At 32.4% G+C, this 27,002-nt stretch overlaps 1 protein-coding gene across 2 annotated transcripts in view; it reads left to right on the top strand.

Annotated features, from left to right (window-relative positions):
* The window catches only part of LOC114332241 (poly [ADP-ribose] polymerase), a 99,105-nt gene that overhangs the window by 3,938 nt on the left and 68,165 nt on the right, over nucleotides 1-27,002 (top strand). Inside the window, exons 2-4 of one of the 2 annotated variants that reach the window (XM_028281998.2) lie at nucleotides 3,746-4,054; nucleotides 14,561-14,748; nucleotides 26,778-26,994. In XM_028281998.2, coding sequence (XP_028137799.2) covers nucleotides 3,746-4,054; nucleotides 14,561-14,748; nucleotides 26,778-26,994 — 714 coding nt within the window. The remainder of the gene's footprint in view (nucleotides 1-3,745; nucleotides 4,055-14,560; nucleotides 14,749-26,777; nucleotides 26,995-27,002) is intronic. The other variant, XM_028281999.2, reaches the window with a different exon arrangement.

Below are 27,002 nucleotides of genomic sequence, written 5' to 3' on the forward strand. Positions count from 1 at the left end.
AGGAGATAGTAGAATTAAAGAATAATGTGATTAGATAAGAAATTTTTTACAACAAAATTGAGTTTTAGCATACATTTTGAATCGTATATTTATGGTATAGTATATAAATAAATATTACTTATAGAATTTATATGAATTTGAGTACATTTATTTTCCTTGTTTTGTCCTGCATGAAGTGAGCAACGAGAAATACTAGAAGCCACAAACTAAAGGTAATACATTAAAATCAATTAGCCCTGAGAATAAATTTTATTTGGAAAGTTTTATTAAATTTTTGTTTGCATGAGTAGTAATTAAAATAATTAATTAATTAATCGAATTAATAAAAAGCTGATCAATCTCATATCAGAGAGAAAATATAGAGCGTAACAATATATGTACATATGAAGTCTGTAGACCTAGTATAAGCAGAGTTGTAGCTAATGAAAAGTAGGTTCTTGTTCGTCCAATTCCAAATCAAATATTTCAATGTGAAATAATCACAAAATGAAATACTTTTCGGGAAAAACTCATTACAGCTTTTTTTAAATGATAAAAAAACTTTATTTTCGTATTTTAAAAAGTATCTAACATCGAAAGCAAGTTACGCTGAAAATAATTTTGGGAGCGTTCAAGTATTACGTAATGCAGTTTGGGGGGGAGGGGGGGAGGGGGGTCTTGTAAAACGTTACGGCGCGTTACATGGGGGAGGGGGGTTCAAACAGCGCGTTACGTAACATTATTTTTTTAAAAATTAGTAAATCCTTTATAAAAGGTATCTATTTTAAGGTAAATATATACCTTTTATAAAGGATTTACTATTTTTTGTATTACATGGCATACAGCCAACTACAGGAAAACTTTTTCCTTGTGGATTCTTTTTTAACTTAAATGAAAAAAAACTACGGAATTTCTTTTATGCTTTACATAGACCCCTGAATTGTATTATGTTGCACCCTCACGCTCCGGTCATGTTCCGACAACAGGACAATAATTAATAGTACCTATTCAAGTGAAAAAATCTTAAATTTGTAACACAGATGAAGCACAGTAACATCTGTTTCCAACAATTAGATGGACCTGTCTCCACAACAAAAGATTAAAAGATACAGATGTTATTTAAGAGGTTGCAGAAGGGAACTACATGTTCATAAATCTTGTATGTTTTCTTAAATCGTTTTCTGCAGTAGGTATTCATTAATGTTTTAAATACGCAAATTTTCAAATTATTTAAAAATGTCTTTAAATAAAAAGCATTAAATACAAAACCCACTATATTGATACTTAGTTTAGAAAATTGATAGATATTTAAAAAAATAGTACCCTTATTTAAAGTGTGATTTCAAAATTTCAAGTGAATTTCAAAATTTCACCTTGCATTATTCATAATAGACCCTACATAATACACATTTTTGAGATGAGGTTGTTAAGCAGCTTCTAATAACAAAAATATACATGGTGTTTAATTAAAATTAAAGATAATGGACTATGCTAGACTTGAGTGAATCACCCTGTATATTCAAATTTATGTTTAAATAGTCCATAGTTGAATTTAAAAGTTGACGTATCCTAGCGTTTTTATAATTTTCTAAAATAATGACAAAAACAATTTTATTCCATAAGTGGTTTCCATACATTATAATTTTAAATGATCACCCTGTATTATTCATAAAGACCATCAATTCAGATTGTTAAGCAGCTTTTAAACATACAAAAATATACAGGGTGTTAAAAAATAAAGCTTATGGACTATGGTAGTCTTGCATGAATCACCCTGTACATTTAAATTTATGTTTTTATATATGAAAATCTACGGGTCTCAGCGTTTTTTAAAATTGATTAAAACATGGACAGAAATAATTTTATTCCATAAGTGCCTTTTTATATATACAGAATGTTTCAGAAAAAGGTAACACGATCTCTAAGATATGTGAAAAACTGAAAAATAATTGGGGTTTGCTTAGTATAAAATTTTTGTAACGGCATGCGTTTTCACGATACAGGACGTTGAAGAACAAAAAGTTTTACACATTTTTTCAATATTTTTCCGAAACTACTGGCAACATCGTATATTTGTTATACAAAAATTTTTACTAAGCAAAATAAAATATTGAAATAATAAATATGTTATTTTATTTTAAGTTTTTATTAAAGAAGATCAAATAGAAGAATGCATGCGAAGAACAATAAAAGATAAAGCCTGAAATGTATGTAGGGATGGGGCCAAGCAGGGAAAATGTAAATGTAAATGTAAAATTAGTAATAAAAGATTATTATTCTAAGTTTTGGACATATTTCATGTCATGGGACATGAAATTACGATTGGCAGGGATAACCAGACACATGAACTAAAAAGAAGAATCGTTCTTGGGTGGGCAGCATTTGGAAAACTGAGAGAAACTTTTAAGAGTGAGTTGCTCATATGCCTAAAGAGAAAGGTATTTGATCAGTGCGTCCTCCCAGTCTTGACGTACGGATCAGAAACACTTACCTTACCTAAAGCCTCGGCTACCAAACTAAGAGTAACGCAGAGAAGAATGGAGCGGTCAATGTTAGGAATAACTCTGCGAGACAAAATCAGAAACGAAGAAATCAGGAGAAGAACAAAGGTGACTGACGCCATCAAAAGGATAGCTAACTTGAAGTGGAGATGGGCAGGACACATAGCGAGAATGACACATGGGCGATGGACAAAAAGGTTATTGGAATGGAGGCCAAGAGAAGACAAGAGAAGCGCCGGTTGACCGCCTACAAGATGGACAGACGACGTAAGAAAGTTAAATAAAAACTGGATGAGAGCGGCGCAGGATAGACGTGGTTGGAAATGAGGGGAGGAGGCCTATGTTCAGCAGTAGACTTTTGAGGCTGGATGATGATTGTAAGTTTTTATTATTACCTCAAATGCGATTAAAATAATAATTCCGGTACTTTTCGCAACATAGTTTTCCATTTAGGTTCAAATGGTGACTTGGGTGTTACGTAACGTTTAGGTAGGGGGAGGGGGGGTACATAAAAACGTTACGGTGCGTTACGTGGGGGGAGGGGGGGTCAAAAATCTTCAAAAATTGCGTTACGTAATACTTGAACGCTCCCTTTGGTCTCTTTTATTTTTTGGTAAGAAAAATCGGTCAAATCACACCCCAATTAGCATATCAAATAAAATTAATCGTTTAACCAGAAAATGGCCCCAATAAAGTTCTTGATTTAATATTATTTTATAATTAACTAGTTTTGATGGGAAATAAGCCACACAAGTTTACTAAAACAAATGATTTTATTAATTTTTTTAAATAAAATCATTTTTTAGTAAAATTATGGCTTATTTCCCATCAAAACTAGTGAATAGCAAAAATGCCACAAGAAAATAGCTTCAGAACAACATTATTTTATATTTCATTAAGTTGAAAACTTTGACTATCTAACAGATGTCGCTGTGACACATAGACCATTCCGTTAGTTGAAATACGAGGCTAAGAGTCATCTGGATTATTTCAGTTTAGTTTAGAGATAGCAACATACGCATTCTCTGATGAAAAACTAACGAGTTTTGAAACCGTTCGGTAAGGGTTCTCGTTGCGCTCTCTAAACGAACTGAAATATAAGACGGCTTTGGCTTCGTATTGCAGTGAGATGAAAATGGTTATTCATTTTTATTCATTCTATTTAGTTTGTAGTATCTTTGTCATGGTTAGGATATTCTATTTTTGTTAAATTTTTGTAAAAATGGGGACATCCCGTTAATAAATAAATAAATATATTATTATAGTCTACAAATTTCGATGGAAAACATCCCGAATGGTTCCACTTCGAATGCTTTTTCCAAAAACACAGACCAAAGACTGTCGATGACATTGAACACTACGAATCTTTGAGAGTTGAAGACCAAGACAAGATAAAGGAAAGAGTAGAACTGTCAAGTGTTACTATAGTCCCAGACAAAAAAGGGAAAAAACGGGCTCAAGATAAAATCGATGCTAAATTGAAGAAAGAAGCTCTAGAAGATTTCAGAATTGAGTATTCTAAGTCCGGAACGGCTGCTTGTGGAGAATGTGACCAGGAGATTTTAGAGAATGAGGTAAGCAGGGACGTATCTTGCCATTCCTGCGCCCTTAACGAAATTCAATGCTCCCGCCCCCCCCCCCCTCCCACAAAAAACGAGACTCCCATTAATTGCAACCACAATTTACGAATGACTACAACTACTACATACTTTAAAATGTATTAGGCCTGGATTCAAAAAACCAATAACAATAAAGGAGGTATTTTTGAACACTATTTATTTTACTTACTTATAAAATTATTTTACTAACTACTACTTTACATGTAATATTGTGATTCACAATATGTGAATATTAATTTTTAGTCAATTTAATTTTGTTGAATTAACCTGGTATCTTTTATTATTGTTAAAATTTCACTTTGCGTGCTTTAATAGATGTAGTATGGTATAGTTAGACCCAAACCCAGACATCCAAAGTGAAAGTTATCCTCCAACACCAAATTGTTCTATATGGTCCACATAATGTTCAGAGAAAAGTCACACCATTTTGAGCGTCGGGTTTGGGGGGAGAGGGGGGGAGAAATCTGCAAATTCGTAGTTTTTTACGTTTTTCGTCAATATTTCTAAAACTAAGCGGTTTAGCATGAACAACCTTCTACACAAAATTGTTCTACAAGAAATTTGAAATAAAAAAGGCCCTATGCATAACCCTTCTAAAATGAACGGTTCCAAAGTTACGGAAGTAGTATAGTATAATTGGTCCAAAAAAAGGCCTAACCCAAACATCCAAAGTAAAAGTTTTCCTTCAACACCAAATTGTTCTATATGGTCCACATATTGTTCAGTAAAAAGTTACACCATTTTGAGCGTCCGGTTTGGGGGGGAGATGGGGGAGAATTCTGTAAATTAGTAGTTTTTTTACGTTTTTCGTCAATATTTCTAAAACTATGCTTTAGCGTAAGGAATGTTCTATAGAAAAATGTTCTACATAAAATTTAAAACAAGAAAGGCTCTATACATAATTGTTATAAAATCAACGGTTCCAGAGTTACGGAGGGTGAAAAGTGGAGGTATTCGATACTTTTTATATTTACCAATTTCTCCCCCCTCTCCCCCCCAAACCCGGCGCTCAAAATGGTGTGACTTTTTTCTGAACATTATGTGGACCATATAGAACAATTTGGTGTTGGAGGATAACTTTCACTTTGGATATCTGGGTTTTTGGTATAGTTATATCATAAATATTGCCCAAAAAATATAAAAAGTATCGAAGACCTCGTTTGATTTTATAACAATTATATATAGAACATTTTTTGTTTTAAGTTTTATGTAGAACATTTCTGTATATAACATTGTTTACGCAAAAGCATAGTTTTAGAAATATTTACGAAAAACGTAAAGAAACTACTAATTTACCGGCTTCTCTGTCATCTCCCTCCCAAACCGGACGCTCAAAATGGTGTAACTTTTTACTGAACAATATGTGGACCATATAGAACATTTTGGTGTTGGAGGAAAACTTTTACTTTGGATGTTTGGGTTAGGCCTTTTTTTGGACCAGTTATACAATACTACCTCCGTAACTTTGGAACCATTCATTTTAGAAAGATTATGCATAGGGCCTTTTTTATTTCAAATTTAATGTAGAACAATTTTGTATAGAGGGTGGTTCATGCTAAACCGCATAGTTTTAGAAATATTGGCGAAAAACTTAAAAAACTACGAATTTACCGATTTCTCCCCCATCTCTCCCCCAAACCCGACGCTCAAAATGGTATGACTTTTTTCTGGACATTGTGTGGACCGTATAGAACAATTTGGTGTTGAAGGATAACTTTCACTTTGGATGTCTGGGTTATGCCATCTTTTGGATCAACTATACTATACTAATGCGAATTAATTTATGACATCGTCAAAGTTACGTTTTGAAGCTGTTTCGTATACAATTGATAAGATTGCCAGATTGCTCATGTGTGTTTGGCCAGTTCTCGACCGTAAATAGTTCTTAATAAGTTTAAGTTTACTAAATGTCCTTTCACACGATGCCACGCTAACGGACATTGTAAGGTAAATTCTGTAAGCAATTTCAATATTTGGGTAAGCTTCTCTTAGCTGATACTTATGAATTGCCTGCATTTCTAAGTGGGATGCCGAGCCCAACTGTTCAAACAGCTCGTTCATATTCAATTTGAAACTTCCAATTTCTCTTACTATTTCAACAGCGTCCACGTCTCTGCTATATTTGAGGCCAGAATCTTTTGCACAGTTTTCCGAATCAGAGTCTGTTGTTTTTTGCAGTGATGACCCTGATAAGAATCCAAAATCATTTGAAACTTTTGTGTGGGCCTCTGATCTTTTACTCATTTCGTTTATTAATTTGTCATAAACCAAAAAACATTCTCGTTGGAATTCTTGTCTTTGAGGTATGAGGCAGGTCTCATCCGTGGCCATTTCTGATGATGAGGCTTTACCTCTCTTAGTTCGCTTATTTGGAAATGAACTCTCAATGCCAATTTCATCACATGTTGATACAGGTTTGGAAATTATATCATCCACACCATCATCACGCCGTTTCTTAATCTTCTTGGACAGGCCATTCAACAGTTTTGGTACAATGTCAAGAGGCGTGTCTTTAGCTTGTAATGACTTGTTTGTACAATCAATTGATATTAATATTTCAGACCACAAATAGAGCAGGCAGATAAACTTAAAATCAATGTTTTTGATTATGCTTGAAGCCCCAAAAACAGTTTCATTATTCCATTCATGATTGTTGGTCATCTCCTTTAGAGCAGTGTATAATCCCATAATGTTTTTCTCAATAGAAGTGATGGCCTGTCTTTTTGAAGACCATCGTGTGTAACTGTGTATCTTCAGAGTGCTACCCAAATACTTGTTAAAACATTCCCATCGTATCGTTGAACCACTGGCAAAACAGAATATACTCTATACCAGGGGTCACCAATTATATTTCCAGTGAGTCCGTTTCGAAAACCTATGACACTTACGCGGTCCGGAGTTAAGACTACCTGCCTAGTTGTTCCAATTCGGTAGACAAATCAGAAGGGTGCAGTGCGAAAGTTTTAGGCAGAAATTGTTTTTAACGGTTTTTGAATAAATCCAATACATCACCTTTTTTGCTCCCAAAAATATGTTTTTAGCATTTTTGGGTCATCGAAAACAAAAAAAATTTTGTGTCATTTTTCTCAAAACTTGATAGATTTCAAATTGTAAGCGATTTATAATCTGACAAATGCGAAAATAAGCATTTTCGAAGCTTGCATATTCGTGTGTACATTATTATTTTTGCGGTTTTCAAGTACCTAAATTGAAGTTTAAACATTCAATTTCAAGATTCTGATGAGTTATCGGGTTTTATTTTAATTTCGACCCTTCGTTTTTATTGGCGTATTTAATTAGCACATTGGCAATAATTAATTGAATAAATAAAAAAATATATAAAAAACCATACAGAAGTAAAAACTTCTTTTGTATATTGGTATAAAAAGTTTTATTAAAAAACATAAAAGTCCTCCAAAAGGATTTGCAGAACGTTTTCAATTTGAATCAGATCATCCTCAGTGCGTTCTGCTTCGTAAAAGAAACTAGCAACTTTTTGAAAAAGGTTACATCGATATTAATGGTTTACATAATACTTAAATGATATTTGTAGCGACTCCAAGTCGATGTTACAAGATGAAATGTGCTAGGAGTGCTCAAAGGGCAACATGGTTCCCTGCTCGTTAAGAACTTGTGGTTCTTGCCAGTTCAATGGACACAGACCAACCAAATCCTTTTGGAGGAATTTTATGTTTTTTAATAAAACTTTTTATACCAATATACAAAAGAAGTTTTTACTTCTGTATGGTTTTTTAACTATGGTATACAGCCAGCTACGGGGACTTTCCCATTGATTTTGTTTTAAAAAAATATATATTAATAATAAATTATAAAATTTTAATAAATGTGAAGTATTTGTTGGGCATTTTTCGCATAAGTAAGTATAATATGTATAATAAGTGCGACAGAGACGCACCATAAATTGCGATGTGCGGCGGCGTAAAAGTAGAGTAGACTCGCATAATTAACAATTAAAAAACAACGGTCTATATTGAAGTAATCCCCCATTACTCGTTAGAATCTTGAAATTGAACTTGTAAACTTCAATTTAGGCACTTGGCAACCTGAAAACTAATAATTTACATAGGAGTTTTCAAACCTCAAAAATGCGTAGGTACTTTCACATTATTCAGATTTTAAATCGCTTACAACTCGAGAACTATCAACTTTTGAAAAAAATGACAGGAGAGTTTTTTTAAATACAATTTTGGGGGCTAAAAGGTAATTTTGAATTTGTATAAAAAGATTGTTTTGCGCGGCATCCAGGGCCCTTCTGATTTGTTTAAGGTGACATTTTTGAACAGGAATCCACAAAAAAAAAACGAATCAGAAAATTTGTCATTTGGAAGCGGCCTTACAACATGGAGTAATGTGGAAAGGAAACCTAATAATATCCGATTGTTTTTTGGCCACTGTATTCATTGTGTATTGTTTTGATGCTATTATCAGTAACACACAAGTATTGTAAATTGTTATTAAGAATATTTGAAAAGTTAAGAATTTATAATTCGGATGTTAATAACGTCTTTCTCAAGTTTTTAGACATCTTCAGTTTTATACATAGTTATTAGCTTTCTTGAAATCCAGTTATTAAAACAGAAATTTAAAATAAATAATCATACTTACTACGAAATGGTAAATAATTTGTTATCTTTTCTACATTAGTTTCATTGTTGCAAACTTATTAAATCTGAAAACTATAACATAAATCTACTTATAGTAGAGAGAAAATGAATAAAAAAAACGCACATGACTATTTTATATTACAGTTTACTTAAATTCAAAATTATTGATTATAATAAATATAACAATAAAAGGAAAACTCGTGACAAAATTAAATTATCAGTGAGAAAAATGACATTTTTTATTATGGTAGGGGAGCCCAAGCGGGGATTTCTGCAGTTACTCGAGCGCGTCAGATTATCATATGGGGAGAAATCTGGTACCTTGCAGATGTACCTCTACCATATATTGGCTCTTAACGCAGGGGAGTTCGTTAAGGGGGGCCCGAAAAATAAAATCTATCCTTAAAAAAACTCGAAATTGTCAGATTAAGATAAGGTAAGTTAAGTACATGCAAAAGAGTGTATATTTCAAAAATCTGACGATTTGAGCGGGGCGTAAGGAAATGGGGGAGTCACAAATTTTCACAAGAAAAAAGCGAATATTTCGCGAAATGAATGACAGATCGAAAAACTAAAAAATATGTGCTCAATATTTTTTAAAAATCTATCGAATGATATCAAACACGACTTCCCACTGAGAGGGGTGGGGGTAAATTTAATATTTTAAATACGAATCCCGCGATATTTCGTGAAATGAACATCAGATCGAAAAGCTGTAAAATACACTTATTCAATATTTTTGAAAAATCTATCGAATGGCATCAAACACGACCCCCCACGGAGGTGGGGTGGGGGGTTACTTTAAAATCTTAAATAGGAGCCCCCATTTTTTATTCCAGATTTGGATTCCTTACGTAAAAATAAGTAACTTTTATTCGAAACATTTTTTCGAATTATGAATAGATGGCGTTATAATCGGAAAAAACGATTGTTGGAAATGGAAAATTAAATTAAAAAATGGCAAGCGCCCACTAAAATGGAAAACTTTACTTAACTTTTTTTGGTTTTAGGACCTACTCTTCACAACCCAATATGTCCCCATAACGCTCGAGTGACTGCACATTTAGCATACTTTGCTCCCCTACCATTATGTACAACCTGTCTGAGGTTTGGAGTGAGTTTGGTTCAACTGATTCTCATTGGGGAGTTGAAATATTCATCTGTTAGCTGAGATGTATACCGATTTTTATAATAAAGTTCATTCTTGATAAAGCGGCTTCGCACACATAAGTTGAGTTAAACATAATATACAATTTATTTCATGACCAAAAATTTTCAAAATTGCCAAACGCTATATTCTGAATTTAATGACGGTCCGCACAAAACTAGCTCACGGTCCGGATGCGGACCGCGGTCCGCTAATTGGTGACCCCTGCTCTATACAATACCAAAAAAGTGATCATCATTGAGGATACTTCTGCTGCATGAACACCAACCAAATTCAAGCTGTGTGCGGGACATGGCACAAATCTAGCTGTCATTGATGTTGTCAATGTGAGCTTGTACGCTGTTGTAAATTCCTGCCATGTTCGATCCGTTATCGAAGTCTTGGCCACGACAATTATTTACGTCCAATCCATCTCCTTTCAATTTTGTTACCAGTTTTCTTGTGGCTAACAATAAAATCAACAAAACTTTCCACGATTTGAGCCTGACCACTAGAGAAATCAATGTATCTTATGACTTGACTCATTTGTTCGGAATGCGAAACGTCTGGAGTACAGTCAAAGATAGCACAGATAGAGTACAAATACAATAGTGACTTCTTCTAAATATCTCATAAATATTTCGAGCAAGAGAACACTGAAGTAATTACCAATTTTCCATTAAGTTGTGTATAAAGTTATGCATACTTTTGGTACAAATCACTTTTATATATTATTTTTCAAGTTTTTACATTTAGGGGAGTGCAATTAGAACAAAAATATGCATTGTTTCGGAAAAATTCAAACAAGCTAATATTTTTCTAAAAATTTTTTTGTTAGTTTATACATATACATGTTAAAGTAAAAAGTTCTACTCGCAGATTTGGCCGCTAGTTGTTTATTAATTGTTTAAACAATAACAATTTTTTTTGTATAAATAATTTTAAAAATATCGTTAAATTCATCATTTTACTTTGATCAAATATGTGTCTATTTTGTTTTTGATTATGCTGAATCCGAATATGACATTGCAGTTTGAAAATTCTTATACAGAAGTTCTTATACAGTATGTCTGCGTAGCTAGGAACCACATGGAAAACTTTTTTATTATCAATCTTACGAAAAAAAGTTATTTTTTATAAAATACTCTGGATAGTCAAAAATCTAAAACTCAACCATCAGATATCAAATTTTATCAATTTTATACGAGTTATGTCAAAAATATGAATTTCGTTAAAGAATAAAGTACCTTTATATTTCAGAATATCGAAAAATGCTATTATGAAAAATTGTTTGAAATTAAAAACTATGTTAAGTACAAAAATATACAATTACATCTTTCTAATCCAAAAAATTTTTTTCAATTTTTTGTCAAATTACTGATATTCATCATCATTTTATTACAATTATGATAACTATTATATTATCACTTTTACGAAAAAAAGTTATTCTTCATAAAATGCTCTTCCTGGTCTAAAATCTAAGATACAACCATCAGATATCAAACTTTTTTAATTTAATACAAGGTATGTAAAAAATATGAATTTTCTTAAGAGTTAAGTGCCTTTATTATTCACAATATTTTAATTAGAAGGATGTAATTGAACACTAAAACAATTTTTTTTAATTCTAAACAACTTTTCTTAATAACAATTTTCGATATTGTGAAATGTAAAGGTACTTTACTCTTGAGTGAAAGTCATATTTTTGGACATACCTCGTATAAAATTAATTAAATTTGATATTTGATGATTGCATCCTAGATTATATACGATGCAGAGTATCTTATAAAGAATAACTTTTTTTCGTAAAACTGATAATAAAAAAGTTATCAATAGGTTCCAAGTTACGCAGACATACTGTATAAGAGCTAAAACAAATTTTTTTGCTGAACATTTTATTATTGTTGAAGCTTATTATTAAATGTATTTTAGGTAAGTTTTACAGAAAAAAGTTTTGACCACTTTGTATAAACATTTTTTTAGCTGGTAATTTTCGGTTTTTGTATTACATTTTTGTTATCTTTCTTAATTTTCTCAAAAAGAAATAGTTTATTTCATTTCTAAAGTAATAGTATATTAAGTATGGAGAACGGTAAGGGTTTTATACCGTTCGAAGACAATTGTTTGGAGGAGGAGCGGACGACGACTCCAATTATTGTCTGTGGTAGGGGAGCCCAAGCGGGGATTTTTGCAGTTACTCGAGCGCGTCAGATTATCATATGGGGAGAAATCTGGTACCTTGCAGATGTACCTCTACCATATATTGGCTCTTAACGCAGGGGAGTTCGTTAAGGGGGGCCCGAAAAAAAAAATCTATCCTTAAAAATACTTCAAATTGTCAGATTAAGATAAGGGAAGTTAAGTACATGCAAAACAGTGTATATTTAAAAAATCTGACGATTTGAGCGGGGCGTAAGGAAATTGGTGAGTCACAAAGTTTCACAAGAAAAAAGCGAATATTTCGGGAAATGAACGTCAGATCGAAAAACTAAAAACTACACGTTCAATATTTTTCAAAAATCTATCGAAAGATACCAAACATGACCCCTCACAGAGAGGGGTGGGGGGTAAATTTAAAATTTTAAATACAAATCCCGCGATATTTAGTAAAATAAACATCAGATCGAAAAACTGCAAAATACACTTATTTAATATTTTTGAAAAATATATCGAACGGTACCAAACGCGACCCCCCAGGGAGGTGGGGTGGGGGTTACTTTAAAATCTTAAATAAGAGCCCCCATTTTTTATTGCAGATTTGGATTCTCTGCATAAAAATAAGCAACTTTTATTCGAAACATTTTTTCGAATTATGGATAGATGGCGCTATAATCGGAAAAAACGATTAATGGAAATGGAAAATTAAATTAAAAAATGGCAAGCGCCCGCTACAATGGAAAATTTTACTTAACTTTTTTTGGTTTTAGGACCTAATAATCACAACCCAATAGGTCCCCAAAGCGCTCGAGTGACTGCACATTTAGCATACTTTGCTCCCCTACCACTGAGATCGGTTACCCTTAACGTTCGACATGCTTATAACGTTTTTTGCACGATTGATACCATTGTAAATTATAAAATTAAACATTTTCGTCATATTGACTAGTTTCATTCATTTTATCAAGATAGATACTTTGGTTGTTAGGTTGTAACTAGGGTGCATAACAATAATGGAGAATTGAGTTTTTATTTAGTTGTCAATAATTTTAAGTACAATTTTGATTATTATAGATTAAAATATGAGCGAAAGTGAATTTGAAGAAATTGAACGGGCTTGGGAAGAAGGGTGTTCCGCAATTATTCCCGAAAAATCCAAAATCCGTTATCAAAATACCTACCAAAGTTTTAAAAAATGGTGCGAAGGCAAGAATTTAAGAATCGAAGAAAAGACTCTATTGGCATATTTCGTTCATCGACAGTAGCAGAAAGCTATGTAGAAGATTCTCTTCAAAATAAAATAGATTTTGCCAAAAAAATATTGAGCAATACTAGTAATACTACTAATGTATGCGATTCTGCAGGAGTTTCTGTTAGAAGTGAAACCACAGCCCAAACAAGTGGGATTTCATTAAATAATTTAACAAATTGTACCATAAGTTTCAATATTAATAAATAATTCGTTAGTTTTCTTTATTCTTTCAAAAAACAAATTAAAATTAAGAGATTTTTTAACTCGACGGTAAGTGAATTACTTACCGTCGAGTTGGAGTACTTACCGTCGAGTTGGATTACTTACCGTCGAGTTGCTAGTAAATGTCACCTACTGACATAAAATCTGTCACGGTAAACAGTCAAAAATGATCAATCGTGCAAAAAATAATTTAGAGAATTTTAAAGACTACATCCAAGATTTAAAAAAGCATTTATAAAACTATAATAGATCTGTTCAAACTTGAGTAATATCGTTTTAAAGTGGTGGTAATTCTATAAAACTACGAAGATTTCAAAAATTACATTTTTTGAGACGTTATATCATGTGAATTAAATTTTTGAGATTTTTTTGAATGGAACATCATTTAGTAAGTTGCTTTAAAGGTTAGTTGTGCAAAATTGAGAGTTTTATAAGAAAAATTGTATTAGTTACACATTTTTAAATCATTTAAAAAAAATTCATATAAGACTCACTTTCCGCCCACACCGTCACCGTACTTATGCCCATAATTTTTATTTCTTTTTATTATAAGCATAAGATAGCTTAATTATTCTTCTTTCATGTCCACTTTGTAAAATTTCATTTGATTCATTGGTTAAAGAATTACATTAAAATAACTCAACCGTGCACTTCGCCGTACGCTAGTTTACAGTGCGCCAATGTGTGTGAAAAGGGTGACTTTAGCGTTATAAATAAAAAATTATAGAAGATACAAATTTAAATGTAGAAAATTCTTTATATAAGGTTTTTTTGTAAAATTTTCTGAATTTTTCAATGGTCAAGTCAGTTTTTTTCTAAAATTTATATTTTTGTAGTTATTTAAAAAAACATCTAATTTCGTAGTTCATTTGTTTAATAAAAAATGAAGCACCCATTTCTCGAGTAGAACTTTTTGATATGTTGTTTATTAAACATTTCTTAATGAAATTACAAAAAGTTCTATCTTGTTTGATTTTTTCCGAAGTGAAAATCTATATGCACTCCCCTAATTAAAAACAAGTTTTCAACATTTTGTCAATATATTTTATATATTAAAGGTCCGTATCTCCAAAAAAGATTATGAAAGAGACGTAGGTAAAAAATATGGAGGACAAGATCTCTGGCATCACGTTACTTGTTTTGCTCAAGTTAGAGCTGACCTAGGATACTTCGAATCTGGAGATAAGCTGCCTGGTTTTAAAGGGTTGAAGAAAGAGGACCAAGATACTGTGATCCAGGCGATAGTGTAAGTGTTTAGTTCTTATTTAGTTAATTAAAGATAATAAATATCCATTTGACAAATATATAAATGTAAATTTTTGTTCATTCGTTAAATTCTCAATATAAAAATAAATAATCATTTCGTTGTAAAACGATACAAAAGCCGTCTTAGTATTTCTGTTCGTTCAGAGAGCACCATAAGCACTGTAGTCCTGTCGCCAGGGGGGGTACAACGGCCTCCTTAATTCAGATGGACTTACCCAAGTTTTTTTTATATATTTTGACCCGCAGAATACGAATTTTTTGGGTAACAGTTGATTCGGATGTCGATAAGATTGTTATAGACAAAGAACTTGAGGAATTACATAACAGCGATTTCTCGCAAAACAAAACATCTTTTTGTATTTTTTGGGTCATTTTAAGCAAAAAATATTCCTACAAGTTTTTTCGTAGAATGCATAGTTTTCGAGAAAACCGCGGTTGAACTTTCAAAAAATCGAAAAATTATAATTTTTGAACCCGAATAACTTTTGATTAAAAAATAAAGTAGCAATTCTGCTTACCGCATTTGAAAGTTTAAGTCAAATTATATCGGTTTTGATTATTTGCATTGCTAAAAATTTATTATTTTATTGTTAAACAAAGATATAAACACCTAGTATGTGAGTGATGTTTTCAATGATTTCCCATTTAAAATCGAACGAGTAGGTAGAGTAGCTACAAGTGCAAGCGAGGCAATTTCTACGTAGCATGCGTTAAAACGCATGTATTAGGCACGGGAAACACTATGTGTTTATAGATTAGTTTAACAATAAAAAAATTAATTTTTAGCAATGCAAATAATCAAAACCGGTATAATTTGACTTAAACTTTCAAATGCGGTAAGCAGAATTGCTACTTTATTTTTTAATCAAAAGTTATTCGGGTTCAAATATTGCAATTTTTCGATTTTTTGAAAGTTCAACCGCGGTTATCTCGAAAACTATGCATTCTACGAAAAAACTTGTAGGAATATTTGTTGCTTAAAATGACCTAAAAAATACAAAAATAGATTTTGTTTTGCGAGAAATCGCTGTTGTGTAATTCCTAAAGTTCTTTGTCTATAACAATCTTATCGACATCCGGATCAACTGTTACCCAAAAAATTCGTATTCTACGGGTCAAAATATATAAAAAAAACTTGGGTAAGTCCATCTGAATTAAGGAGGCCGTTGTACCCCCACTGGCGACAGGACTACTGAGTTCACTGAGGAAAAAGTAGAATTATTTATTATAAATAATTAATAAAAATATCAAAAACCATGTTCCCGATCCATGAAAGACGGGTATTGTAATAATTATTCCTAAACCTAATCCTAACCAAAACGTTCTCAAAATTGCCGTCCAATATTATTCTTCTCCCAGTAATAGGAAAAATTTTTGAGAAAATTATCCAAGGAACATTATACATACACACACCCAAACTTATATGGAATCACCATGTATTTCAAAGTAATATATATTTCTTTTGAAAAAACTTGTTATTGTTGCGAAGATTAAAGGTTTTTATTGAAAATAAACAAATATATAAGACAATCGGATGCAGCCAGGTACGGTATAGCTTGAGTTGCAAGTTGAACGAAAATAAGTAAATTAACTTTTGCGTCCAAAAACAAAAATATGTCTCATGTGGGGTTATAAAACTTACAACGAGGAAAGATTATTGGTCTTACTACTTAGTAAGTCTGGTCTTACTTATATATATATATTGGTCTTACTTATAAGTCTGACTACTTACAAATTGACTGTATAGACGTAGATTCTGTAGAAAAACATGAAGATAAATGCTGGATAGAGAGGGTAAGTGTGCATGATGTTGACATACCTTTTAAGCTAGATACCGGCAGTGAGGTTTCTATTTTGCCACATAAATATTTTTTAAAAATTGATGAAAGTAAAACCACTTTAGTAGATACTGATACTGTTCTAGTAGTGTATGATGGCAACAAAATAAGACCTCTTGGGACAGCAGTTTTGGACTGTAATGTTAAAGATAAGAAAACAGAAATTAAATTCATTATAGTTCAACAAAACAACACTATACCTATTTTGGGCCTAAGGGATTGTGTTAGTTTAAACTTGATAAAAAGGGTAGATACCATATTCACAAGCAAAGAAAAGCTAGAAAACCTTTTTGCTAAAGATAAAGTAGTATTTGAGGGACTAGGTAACATAGGTAGCTATAGTATAAAGTTAAAAGAAGGAACAGAGCCAGTAGTTAAGCCTCAGAGAAGAATTCCTGAGTCTATAAAACCTAAATTAAAAAAGGCTCTTGACAAATTAGAAAAGGAGAGCATTATACAAAAAGTGCAGGGACCTATTGAGTGGTGCCATAATTTAGTTATTGTGGAGAAACCTAATGGTAGTTTAAGGTTATGCCTTGATCCACAGTATCTAAATCAGGGCATCATAAGGGAGAGGTGTTTAATACCCTCTGCGGAGGAAATTTTTAGTAGATTGGCAGGAAAAAAATACTTTTCAGTCCTGGACATGAAGGATGGGTTTCTTCAAGTAGTGTTAGATGAAGATAGCAGTAAAATGTGTTGCTTTAGTACACCTCATGGTGTTTACAGATATTTACGAATGCCTTTCGGGTTGTCATCAGCTCCTGAGGTAATGCAGAATTTGAACTTTAATATTTTTGGGGACATAAATGGGATTGAAATTTATTTTGATGACCTAATAATTGCAGCAAATAGTATACAGGAACATGATATAATTTTTAAAAATGTCATTGATAGAGCTAAAAAGCATAATGTTAAATTTAATAAAAATAAATTGCAATACAGGGTAAACCAAGTAAAATTTTTAGGAGTCATAATTTCTGAATTTGGGATTAAATGTGATCCTGATCATGTAGAAAGTATATTAAAATTAGAAACACCCAAAAATGTAAAAACTTTGCAATCTTTTCTGGGAATGTGCAATTATTTAAGCAAATTCATACCACATTTTACTGAAAGTACAGCTCCTCTTCGAGAGCTTATTAAAAAAGAAAATATGTGGAATTGGGGTAACAAGCAAGACAAAGCTTTTCTAGAATTAAAAAATAAATTAAGTAAAGCGCCTACTTTAAAAATATTTAACAAGGACCAGCCCATAATTTTACAAACGGACAGTTCTAAAGAAGGGGTGGGCGCTTGCCTCTTACAAGAGGGGCAACCAGTATCTTTTTATTCTAAAAGTCTTACAGATGCTCAGGTAAGATGGGCTCCTATTGAAAAGGAGTTGTATGCAGTTTGTTCTGGTGTTGAAAAATACAATCAATTCATTTATGGTTATAAAGTAACTATACAAACTGATCACAAGCCCCTAATTTCGATTGCAAAAAAGGACATAAATAAGGTAAGTTCTAGGTTGCAAAGAATGCTATTAAAATTATTAAAATATGACTTGACTTTTGAATATGTTCCGGGGCCAAAAATGTTTATGGCAGATTTTCTCTCAAGAAATTTTTTAAAAAACACAGCTTGTGAAGATAAAACCTTGTTAGAAGTAGTCCACTGTATGAGTGTTGACTCACACATTAGTGATAATCGCTTAGCTCAAATAAAGTTAGAAACAGCCAAGGACAAAAATCTTAAAACATTTCTAGACTGGTGCAGTGTTGGTTTTCCTAAAAATAATACAAATATAGAGAGTCATGAACTTAAAAACCTATATAAACTAAGAGATAACATTACGGTCCAACATGGTATTCTTTATTTAGGTTTAAAAGTAATAGTCCCAAAAAGCTTAAGAAGGGAAATGCTAGACATCATACACACTGGCCATTATGGCATTAACAAATCTAAAAATAGAGCACGATCTGTACTATATTGGCCGGGCATGAGTAATGATATTGTTACGGTCGTACAAAGTTGTTCCATTTGTGAAAAATTTAACATATCAAATTCAAAGGAACCTTTAATACCCCATCAAGTCCCAGACCTGCTCTTCAATAAAGTAGGGGTTGATTTATTTCAATTTGGCAATAAAGACTATTTAGTCCTAGTAGATTATTATAGCAGATGGCTAGAAATAAAGAAATTACGAAACAAAACTTCAGAAAGTGTAATTAGTGTTTTAAAAGAAATTTTTTCACTGTTCGGAATACCATCTGTTATGATATCTGACAATATGCCATTTAGTAGTTATAGGCTTAAGGTATTTGCTAAGGAGTGGGGGATAAATATAATAACATCAAGTCCAATGTATCCTAAATCCAATGGGTTAGCGGAAAAGGGAGTGGGTATAGCCAAGAGACTGATGAAGAAATGTGCTGAAAATAATGAAGATGTAAACTTGGCTTTACTCGCTTATCGTAACACACCTATCACGGGTATGAATTATTCACCTTCCCAAATGCTAATGTCACGTGTGTTGCGCGATAAATTACCATGTAACACAAAGCTTCTAAAGCCTAAACTTTGTACAAATGTCAGTAAGCAAATACTAGCGTCTAAAGCTAATTCTAAACTAAGTTATGATCAGACTGCAATTTCTAGAAAAAAATTTGAGACAGGCAACAATGTCTTAGTTCAAGACGGTAGATCTAAGTTATGGTCTCCTGCCAAAATTGTTCAACCTTGTCAGGTTCCTAGGTCTTATGTAATACAAAATTCTGATGGTCGGTTTTTGAGAAGAAACACTTTTCAGTTAAGAAAATCACACAATGATGTTGTAGTTAATCCTAAGTGTGATGTTCCTCTTTTAGAAGGTATACCCAGGCCAAGTTTGCCTGTTAGTAACATTCACAATAATATTGCTAAGACTGTTCAACCTAGCAATAATGAAACAGGATCTCCTCCTACAAATAAGTTTGGACGAACTATTAGAAAACCTGCTTATCTGAAGGACTATTGCACTTAAATTAAGTATTATATTTTTAGTTTTATATGTTTCTATATTTTTGGAAAAAGGGAGATGTTGTAATGTTAAGATGACATCTGGCAACAGTGTCTATGGACGGTTGTCAGCGGTCACGGGGCATGGCATCGCCCTTGGACGGGAGGGGGTTCGATGTTCGATGTGGAACAACAACAATGTTTATAACCTTGCTTATTCAATAAAGTTCTTTATTAACAATCTGGTAATCACTAATTACTACAGTGGAGAAAGTAATGTTCTCAGATGGACATAGCTGCAGAGCTAGGCGTAATACAGAGCGTTCTGTCCAAAACATATGCTAGGTAAAAGGAACTAGGAATGCTCAGAAATAAAGCAAGGGAAAGTCGCCAAAAGTAATGACGGCTCTCCACGATCATTTAATTGTCCAATCAGCTGGAAGACACCCAACCATTTCTCACCTGAAGCTCCAAAGGCAGCTTTTGGAAGCTACAGGTGTAACTGTTTCAGTTGAAACGATAAGAAGAAGAGCTCGTACCAAGAAGTATACAGCAGGATACAGTTATGGGTTCCCGAGTTATCTAGGCAGCACAAGATTGATCGCCTAAATTGGTGTCTTCACCACCAAAACTGGAACATTGGGAATTGACAAAATGTGCTAGTTTCAAAAACAGTCAGGATTTAATGTAATCAGATGGAAAATCAGATGACCCACGAAATCGTGTACTTAAAGGTCGAGGAAGACAAGCAAGAACGAAAACTGTCAGATCTGTTCATAAATATACAAGGGGAAGTGTAATGTTCTGGAGAGGAATTGTGATCCGTAAAAAAACTCCTTTAATTTTCATCCAATCAACTTTAACTGCTCACAGGTATGTTGATAACCTGTAGTCAGGCTCTGGAGAGGTGCAATAGGAGAAAATTTAATTTTATTGCATGATAATGGGCCTCTACATACCTACCATTAGAGTGACTACAGACATAATTGAAGCAGAAGGTATCCCTTGTTTGGAGTGGCCTGCTTGCTCACCCGAGCTTAATCCTATAGAGTATTTGTGGGTTATGCTTAATAGAAAAATTAGAGCTCGATGGGATAATCCACAAAACACCGCACGGCTAGTACAAGCTGCTTATAAAGGATGGGGCAACCTACCACAACAAAATGTTGATACAGTGGATCTTGGTTATAGCGTCATTGAAGGGTCTAGTCAAAAAAGACGCTATATCAGAGTGACGTTATAAAAGAGGTAGAAAAAAATGAAATTTTAACCAGGCAAAATTTTATTACAGCATTACTTGCACTATTTTATTACAGCAGAAAATTTGACTCCTTATGATGGCACTGATAAATAATAAGAAATCATAAACTGCCAAGCTCACATAACTGTACACAAAGGGATAATGGGCCTTTCTCACATTCTTGAAAGGAGCAATGTCGTAAAGCTGGAAACGCATTGCACTTTATTCTTCATAAAATGAAAAAACAACAACCTACTGTAAAATTTTATGACGCTATAGACGAGGTTTACTTTATTTTTACCGCTAAAACCGGGTTTTTAATAATGTTACCGAATAGTTTTTGGCCGGACCTATTAAAAATTGACGTTACAACCGTGGTGACGTAACTACCGAGGCCGTAATATCCAAGTTCCACTGTAATTTGATTAGGAGCGTGCCCACGCAAACTGAAGCGTGCATAAGGACTAATAACACTGACTACCACAAAATACAAAAAAAAACAATTTAAACATTATTCGTTTTACATTGAAATTTTATAATCTATTGACTTTAAAACAACTACTTTCAATTTGTTTGTTAAATACTTTATTGTTTTATTTAATTGTTATGTATTTGTTATTAAATTGCTTTAAAATAAATATTGTTTAACTTCATGTGTTCGTTTTTTTAAATTCGCACGGGATAGTAAGAAATATCAGATGATTCCATATAAGTTTGGGTGTGTATATTATATTATGTGACAAAATAACCCAACATGTTTTAGCAAAGTTTGGGGAAAAATCATCCAGAATCCATCCTCTTTCAAACATCCTATGTACAGGCAGCAAGATTACAACGACTGAAGACTGCCAGAGTTTTCTTGGGTATCAAGAAGGCTTTCAAGCCCACTGAATCAATAGTAATTTGTTTCAATTTACGGATGACATGGCAGTGATATCTTTCGTAAAATTTTAGGGTTAACTTATTACAAAAGCAGGTAGATGACACAATATCTTGCGCCAATAAATGGAGATTAAACATAAATCCCTCTAAAATACAACTAATAATATTTAACCATAGAATCCAAGATCATAGGCGTAACCAGGGGGGTTTTAGGGGTTATAACCCCCCCCATTGGGATGTACAGCTAGTTCCAAAAAATACTGATACGACTCTTAAAGCGTATTTTGTAGAAAATTGAGCAGTGTACTTTCTTCTTCTTCTTCTTTTTGTTTTTGGTCTCGCTGCAAGGCAATTACCAGCACGATTTATAGGCGATCTTGATGTAGTCTGGCTCTAAGCCATATCAAAATCGCTGACTATGTTCTTGTAAAAAGCTTTTGATGAGGTGTGATATAATGAATATGAGGTACATTATATTATTTTTATTATATTTTGAAGGATAAATACTTATTATTTACATACTGTCACTGTCACTGAAATTTTTTAAAATTTGTCATATAACTTCAACCTCAAAAAATGGCTGTTTGTTTGTTTATTTTATTATTTTTCTGTCTTAATAAATATAATATAATGTCGGACCAATCATACACTGCTCAAAATGATCAAATCTTACTAAGAGTCTTATCAGTTTTTTTAGGAACCAGCTGTACTTTGAGCTCTATACGCTTAACACCATACCCCTCAGAGACCTTCCAGTAGTTGTAACCCCCCCCCCTTAGGATCATCCTGGTTACGCCTATGTCCAAGATCACCCTCTTCGAATATAAACATAAATATATTATGTAACAATATCACTATTTGTAACAATACAAAGTATTTGGGAATTGAAATGGACAATAAATTAAAGTTCAACTACTACACATGTAGAAAAAGAAAAAATCATAACTACAGCAAAACACTTTAGAAGCTTAAGCTTAGCATACAAGATTGAGGGAATTACCATTGAAACTGCTGCCAACATTGTATAAAATGATTTGCAGACCCATGGTGGAATATGTTCCTACAATTTTCTATAATAATTGTAAAGGTCCTGCTAAAAATAATGGAAATGTGGGTGAAACCTTCGACAAATTGCTATAATGCGCCGTACTGATAACCTACTTTATAATTAATCAAATTGAACAATTTACAATAATACTGGAATAGAATAGAACCTATAAATGAGATAATCAATAACTTTTTTAATATTTCTCTATTAAAGAAAAAACATGGAATTGATTAAGCCTCTCAGTAGGCAGAGCGAACTCTATTTGAAGAAATCAACTCAACTTTTTTTTAGTGCCATTCCTTTCATGATTGTAAATTAATAGTCTGAGAATATTGTAATTACCAGTATAGACCAGGGTAATAAGCTGAAAATAGACCATGTTCGGGACACTCAAAGATCCAGGTAGCTGACTACTTTTTTAGTTATTGTAGACCGCCTAAAGTTCGCGTCCGTTTTTTAATAATTAACAATTTAGTGCAAAAATCGCGACTTTTTCGATTTTATGCATCCCATTCAAAAGCTAAACAGTTGACATAAAACTACAAAATTTAATATTTTAGTTAGAACATTGAAAAACCTTCAAAATGCCGATTTTTGAAAGTTAAAAAGTTAATTTGTTGCTACGAAAACTGCAAAATAAGTGAAAATCGTTATTTGTTAATAACTTTTACTAAAACTACTTTAGAACTTTAGGGTTTTACTCAAAGTTGTGTATGGGGGTACTTAACAAACCCTTAAAATTTCAGACCGATCCATTAATTAGTTTAAAAGTTATTCTATTTGTTTATCCCAGAGACCTTTATTTTGCAATAACATAAGACAGACAATAATGAAGATAAGGCAATTCTGCGTAAGTCAAATGAAAATAGAAAAGTGATACTATCAAAATGTACTAAAAAAGATAAAAAATTATCTAATATAGTCAAAAATAGTAATGCCAAATTTTTGAAATTTTGTAGTTTATAAACATTTAGAACAATTTTAATATTGTCCGTAGAAAAAATAATTTTGCATATTCGAAAAGTTGGTATTCTACACGAATTTTTAAAAATGTTGTTCAGTTGATGACTAGTCGTGGTAAGTGAAGGGGGAGCTGGAAGCCGACAAATGCACGAGTTCAAAAACTAAAAAAGGCGACTTAAAACTACTATCATTTTCTATATCTCGGAATCTACTGAATATAGTTTGATTTTTCTTTTTTTAATTTGTATGTAATTTTTGTGTACATTACAAATATGTAATGTGTCTATTTGCAATTTGACATTTATTAATTAATAAACAATCTAATTTGTTTAAACAATTTTTGAATAAATCATTCTTTACCAAAAATCCATGTTTTTAATCAGACTATCATTATTAATCATAAAAAAAGTTAAGTTATACTTTAATAAATAAATTATCTTCAATAAATAATTATCTAATAAAAATAATTTATTTATTAAAGTGAACTTTAATGTTTTGTATGATCATTAATGATACTATGATTAAAAAATAGATTTTTGTAAAAAAATATTTTTTCAAGAATTGTTTAAACAAATTAGAGTGATTATTAATTAATAAATTTATAAACTCATTAAATATTTGTAATGTACGTAGAAATTACATACAAATTAAAAAAAGAAATATGAAAATCCATTGAGTTGATCCAGAGATACAGAAAATTTTATTAGTTTGAAATTGCTTTTTCAGTATTTTAACTCGGTGAATTCGTAGGTTCCCCCTAGTAACCGTTTGAACTACAATTTTGAAAAATCGTAGAGAGTGCTGTGAAGATACAATGTTTATGCAAATTTTTTAACAAAAAATACAAATCCCATTATTTAAAATGGCATCCATGAAATTCCTTAATTATTATAAACAAATTATAGTCCTGTCGCCAGGGGGGGTACAACGGCCTCCTTTATTCAGATGGACTTACCCAAGTTTTTTTATGTATTTTGACCCGTAGAACACGAATTTTTTGGGTAACAGGTGATCCGGATGTCGATAAGATTGTTATAGACAAAGAACTTGAGGAATTACATAACAGCGATTTCTCGCAAAACAAAACATTTTTTTGTATTTTTTGGGTCATTTTAAGCAAAAAAATGTTCCGACAAGTTTTTTCGTAGGATGCATAGTTTTCGAGATAAACGGGGTTAAACTTTCAAAAAATCGAAAAATTGCAAATTTTGAACCCGAATAACTTTTGATTAAAAAATAAAATAACAATTCTGCTTACCGCATTTGAAAGTTCAAGTCAAATTATATCGATTTTGATTATTTGCATTGCTAAAAATTAATTTTTTTATTGTTAAACAAAGCTATAAAAACATGGTGTTTCCCATGCCTAATACATGCGTTTTAACGCATGCTACGTAGAAATTGCCTCGCTTGGACTTGTAGCTACTCTACCTACTCGTTCGATTTTAAATGAGAAATCATTGAAAACATCACTCACGCACTAGGTGTTTATAGCTTTGTTTAACAATAAACTAATAAATTTTTAGCAATGCAAATAATCAAAACCGATATAATTTGACTTGAACTTTCAAATGCGGTAAGCAGAATTGTTATTTTATTTTTTAATCAAAAGTTATTCGGGTTCAAAAATTGCAATTTTTCAATTTTTTGAAAGTTTAACCCCGTTTATCTCGAAAACTATGCATCCTACGAAAAAACTTGTCGGAACATTTTTTGCTTAGAATGACCCAAAAAATACAAAAATATATTTTGTTTTGCGAGAAATCGCTGTTATGTAATTCCTCAAGTTCTTTGTCTATAACAACCTTACCGACATCCGGATCAACTGTTACCCAAAAAATTCGTATTCTACGGGTCAAAATATATAAAAAAAACTTGGGTAAGTCCATCTGAATTAAGGACGCCGTTGTACCCCCCTGGCGACAGGACTATTAGCTGTGAATTAAAAAAAAACAAATTTCTAACTTTGTCCCTAATGAACCCAGGCTAAATTTTTTTATATGAAAATTCGTGTTAAAATACTAGCTTTCCGAATAATATAAAAATAATGTTCCTACGGACAATATTTGTCAAGGTATTCAAAATGTTTATAAACTACAAAATTTCAAAAATTTGGCATTAGGATTTTTGATTATATTGATTAATCTTTTCATCTTTTTTTAATATTAATACATTTTGATACTATCAGTCTTCTACTTTCGTTTGGCGTACTCAGAATTGCCCAATGTTTATTATTTTCTGTCTAATGTTATGGCAAAATAAATGTCTCTGGGATAAACAAATAGAATAACTTTTAAACTAATTAATGGATCGGTCTCAAATTTTGAGGGTTTCTTAAGCACCAAAATAGCCACCTTTGGGTAAAACCCTAAAATTCTGAGTTAAACATAGTAAAAGTTATTAACAAATATCGATTTTCATTTATGTTGCAATTTGTGAAGTAACAAATTAACTTTTAACCTTTCAAAAATCGTTATTTTGAAGGTTTTTTAATGTTCTAAAAAATTACAGTTTTATGTCAATTGTTTAGCTTTTGAATAGGGTGCAAAAAATCGAAAAAATCTCGATTTTTGCAATAAATTCTTATTACCTGGACTACTATAATATCAATAAAGTATGTTTCTCCCTCTATCAAAACTACAAAATCAGTGGCGGATCCAGCAGGTTCCAGCATCGTCTAGAGGGGGTCCGATTAGCTAAATTTCTATGAGAAATAAATGAATAAATGAATATTTTTATAATATTTATATATAACTTAGTTTGAGAGAGGGGGGCGATCGTCCCCATCGCACTCCTCTGCAGGGTCGGCGATAACGGGCCTGCAAGGGATGCACTGCAGGCGGGTGCCCCTGTTTGGGGAGCCCCAAATGAGCTTTTTTTCGCTGGTGCTGTACAAAATTCGACTTTAAAAGAAAACGAAGGGCGCCTATGCTACTTTTGCAGGCGGGCGCCTTATACCCTAGCGCCGGTACTGCTCCTTTGGATTCGCCACTGTCACAAAAAAAGTAAGTCTTACTTATTCTGAGTAACACTGAATTCTTCATACCTTTTTTCAGTCCTATTAAACAAGAAGACATCCCTGAAGTGAAGAAAGTCAAGGTAGAAGACGAAGTGGACGCTCCTCCCAAGGAAGAAGATGAGTACCGAAAGCAGAATAAATTAATGTATACGTACCGGGATGCCCTTAGCCAGTACAAAGGAAGAGAATTTAAGGAAATCACGAATGCGTTGCTGGAGTACAACAACCAAAAGTATTTTAAAGGCAAACAAACGGTAATGTA

Source organism: Diabrotica virgifera, chromosome 9 (genome assembly GCF_917563875.1).
Source record: "Diabrotica virgifera virgifera chromosome 9, PGI_DIABVI_V3a".
In the NCBI taxonomy this organism is placed as follows: Eukaryota; Metazoa; Arthropoda; class Insecta; order Coleoptera; family Chrysomelidae; genus Diabrotica; species Diabrotica virgifera.